This window comes from Bremia lactucae, linkage group LG6, assembly GCF_004359215.1.
Source record: "Bremia lactucae strain SF5 linkage group LG6, whole genome shotgun sequence".
Taxonomy (NCBI): domain Eukaryota; phylum Oomycota; class Peronosporomycetes; order Peronosporales; family Peronosporaceae; genus Bremia; species Bremia lactucae.
Window position 1 is genome coordinate 347,109 of NC_090615.1, and position 3,826 is coordinate 350,934.

The 3,826-nt window shown below is 44.5% G+C and overlaps 1 protein-coding gene across 1 annotated transcript; it reads left to right on the forward strand.

Annotated features, from left to right (window-relative positions):
- Positions 1 to 359: 359 nt before the first annotated feature.
- Positions 360 to 662, forward strand: CCR75_005033 (uncharacterized protein; the record flags this gene model as incomplete). The annotated part of the gene is made up of 2 exons (XM_067963118.1): positions 360 to 382; positions 422 to 662. 2 exons carry the CDS (start codon positions 360 to 362, stop codon positions 660 to 662), a joined length of 264 nt encoding a protein of 87 aa, XP_067818841.1.
- Between the last annotated feature and the right edge of the window lie 3,164 nt (positions 663 to 3,826).

A 3,826-nucleotide genomic window follows, 5' to 3' on the forward strand; every position in this document is an offset into this window, starting at 1 on the left:
AAGCCGTCAAAGAAGTCACTCTCGCACCAAATTAGTGGTCCGAATTACTTATTTATGCTGATCTAATAATTCCTCCTAAGAACAAAACTCGATTTTCTGGAATATTAAACATTATCGATGGTTATAGCAGGTATGTGACTATATCCTGTAGTCACGAAGAAAGCATCAGAAGTAAACCACTTAGTGAAAGATACATACAATGGGCTGAACATCACGTGCGAATTAAAATTGTAGTATCGGATAATGGGCTCGAGTTCATGAACAAGGAAACTGAGCAAAAAAGGATTGTTCACCGAGCTATACCTCCAAATTCTTCTTATTTGAATCTTTGAGAACGATCTCATCGAAGCATAGTTGGGATGTCCAAAGCGATGATGTTACAGTCTGGATTTCCATAGTCATGATGGGTTTATTTGATTAGTACCGCTGAGTACATCGATAATCTAACTTATTTAAAAATAATAAAGAAAACCTCTTTAGAGTGCTTTTATGGTTCTGGCCAGATGTGCACCATGTTCGAATATTCGGCGCGATTGCGTACAGTCATATACCAGTATCGGCATAACGAAGAAAGTTTGACGAAAATGCAACGATTGGATACGTGGTCGGGTACCGCGAAGATACAGCTGAATACAAATTATATATACCTGTATCACACATGAATCGATTCATTGCAGAAGCACGCATCGATGAGGACACCTTGTTCAAAGATAGACACCAAAGAATGGAAACCTTAGGTTCCAAAGATTAGCAAGATTATGCGTCTGACAATGGAGATAAGATGTCAGACATTGATTGTGATGGTGGGATGACGCTAATGAATCCGATGATGGCTCCGGTAGATCGTATGATGTTTCAACAGATATTAACTGCTGTAGTGACGCAATTATTAATACATTAGCTACCGGTGCTACATTACCAAACAACCAAGTGAAATGTTTACGAAATTGGCATAAGTAGTTGTAAGCAATGGAGCGAAAAATATGCAAGCAAAGAGACGAATGATGCGACAATACAAAATGATGACAATTAATTGAATTGTGCGATTGAGCAAGATGAGGGGTTTACGGACATCAATGAAACCAACGTAGAAGAACCAAAAACAGTTCGAAGGGACAGATATGGAAAAATCAATGGATCTTGGAGCAGACACTGAATGTGCTGTTAGGGCAGGTTTATCAAGTCAAGAAGATACTATTGATTTGATAAGAATAAGGAACAAAGGAATAACGAGTCTTGCAAAAACAGACCCTACGAGTGGAGTTTTGATGTGGAACAGACACCGCAAGTATTACATCCGAGTAAGCGAATCAAAATTGCACCGAAGTACCTTGATGGTTGCTACGTGAACGCCACAATGACAACTAACAATCAAGCGATTAAAAAGTGGCACGAAGACGATGTCAGGATTCACCATAGTTACAATGAAGCTGTAGGGTTCACGGCACTCACCCGAATAGCTTACTGGAGTGGAGCAAGAAGTGCAAGCTATGCATGAAAAGGGGGTGCTAATAATAGTACCAACACCTAATGTACCATAGAAGAAGAGAATAATTCGAACCATGCGGCGGTTTTAAGTTAAAATCGACACAGACGGATATGTATTACGTTTTCATTCTAGCTCGTAGCACTTAGAAATCACCAAAAGGCCGGGATTGACTATCACGAAACAATTTCACCAGTAGCTTGGATGGCCTCTTTTCGGCTTTGGTTAAAAGAAGAAGAAGATGCGTTCACATCTGTGAAGCAGTCTCTTGTTGAGGTACCGGTCTTGGCATTGCCAGACGCGAATAAGCCCTTTAGCGTCGTCTGCGATGCAAGTTATTTTGCAATCGGCAGCGTGCTCATGCAGAAGGATGACGACGGCGTTGACCGTGTCATCTCGTATCAGTCTCGGCTTCTAAAAGCCGCGAAAATGAATTACCCCGTGCATGTCAAAGAGCTACTTTCAATAAAGTATGCTCTTGTCAATGTATCGTGTGCACCTTCTGGGCACCGAACCATTTGTGGTTTATACGGATCACGCATCTCTGCGGACCGCATTAAACTCACCGCACCTCTCGCCTAATGTGGCAAGATGGCTCACATTCTTCTTTGAATTTACTATCAAAGTTGAATATAAGCCGGGTAAGATGAATGTGTTGGCCGACGCTTTATCGCGTAGACCAGACTTCGAGGTTAGACACCAGAAAAGTGTGTCGAGTGCGAAAGCACAATTTCAGCTGTCAACGTTGGCAGCCATGAAGGCATACCACGTGACGAGCTCATAGGTCTCTGAGATAAAAGAGAGCTACAGTCAGGACGACCACTGTCGCCTGCTGTTGGATCACTTCGGTGGACGAAAGGTTCCCTTCCGTCGCACCTGAAAGCTAAGCTCAATCGCTTTAGCTACAGCGATGGCCTGTTATGGCATCAGCTGTCACCTTGTGATCCCTTGAGAATCTATGTGCCTCATGACACAGATCTCAAGTTGATGATCCTTCACGAGCTCCATGATGCGCCATCTAGTGGGCATCTGGGCCGTGAAAAGACATTTTTACGAGTGTCAGAGGAATTTTGGTGGCCACATCTATATAGATGGGTGGCCAACTATATTCGCTCCTGCGAACAGTGTGAGCGCATTAAGCCTGCAGCGTCCAGCAGTGCGCCTCTGAAGCCGCTACCGATTCCAACGGATTGTTGGAAGTCAGTAAGTCTGGACTTTATGTTTGGCATGACACTTGATCATAAGGGTCGGACAGGGCTAGTCGTCTTTGTAGACAGACTGAGTAAGATGGTGCATTTAGCACCATGTAAGACATCGATAACAGGCAAGGAGGCAGCTCTCTTATTCCTGTGTCATGTCTACCGACACACGGGATGCCCGAGTCTTTAGTATCGGACCGGGATTCACGTTTTACGTCTGATTTCGGGCGACATGTGTTTGAGCTGCTTGGTAGCAAGCTCCATATGTCGACCGCAGATCGTCCCTAGACCGATGCCCAAACAGAACGTGCCAATCGGGTCTGGCGGATGTCTTACGCACAATAGCGACTCCGAAAGAGTGGAGCAGGCAATTGCACTTTATGGAGTTCGCTATAAATAACAGTGTCCACGTCAGAACGGGTGAGACACCGTTTTATATTAACGGACTGCGCCATCCTCGGACGCCAGTCTCGTTTGTGCGCAGCCCGAGTCTTAGTGGCCCACACAATGCTCGGTGCGAAAGAGGGACCTAATTTCGTCAATATGACGATGACTTATGAGGGTATCATCTCAAAGACAGAAACTTGCCCTAGTGACCCTGCCAGTTTAGCAGTGGTCAATAAAACTTTGCCTTATGACCGACCTCTTGGCGGTATCATAGGCGAGTTTGATGCTTAAAGCGTGAGCGAGGCTTAACGCTTTGTGGATGAGCGATTAGCCATCACACGTAAAGTCCGTGACGCAATGGCAAGCGCACAGGACAAGCAAAAAGAATATGCGGACCGAAATGGTCGCAAAAATAATGAACGCTTTAGAGTGGGTGAAAAAGTACTATTAAGTACTGCTACCCTACCTAAAAATGCAATTTCTGTACTACCTGGAGGTACTACGAAGTTGTTGCCGCGTTTCATTGGGCCCTTTACGGTGGTTGAAGAGGTTGGAGACCTAAATTATAGGCTCACCCTTCCCCCGTATATGAAGACGCACCCCGTATTTTACGTGGGTCGTCTGAAGCCACCGTTAAGGGCCCAATGAAACGCGGCAACAACTTTGTAGTACCTCCAGGTAGTACAGAAATTGCATTTTTAGGTAGGGTAGCAGTACTTAATAGTACTTTTTCACCCACTCTAAAGCGTTCATT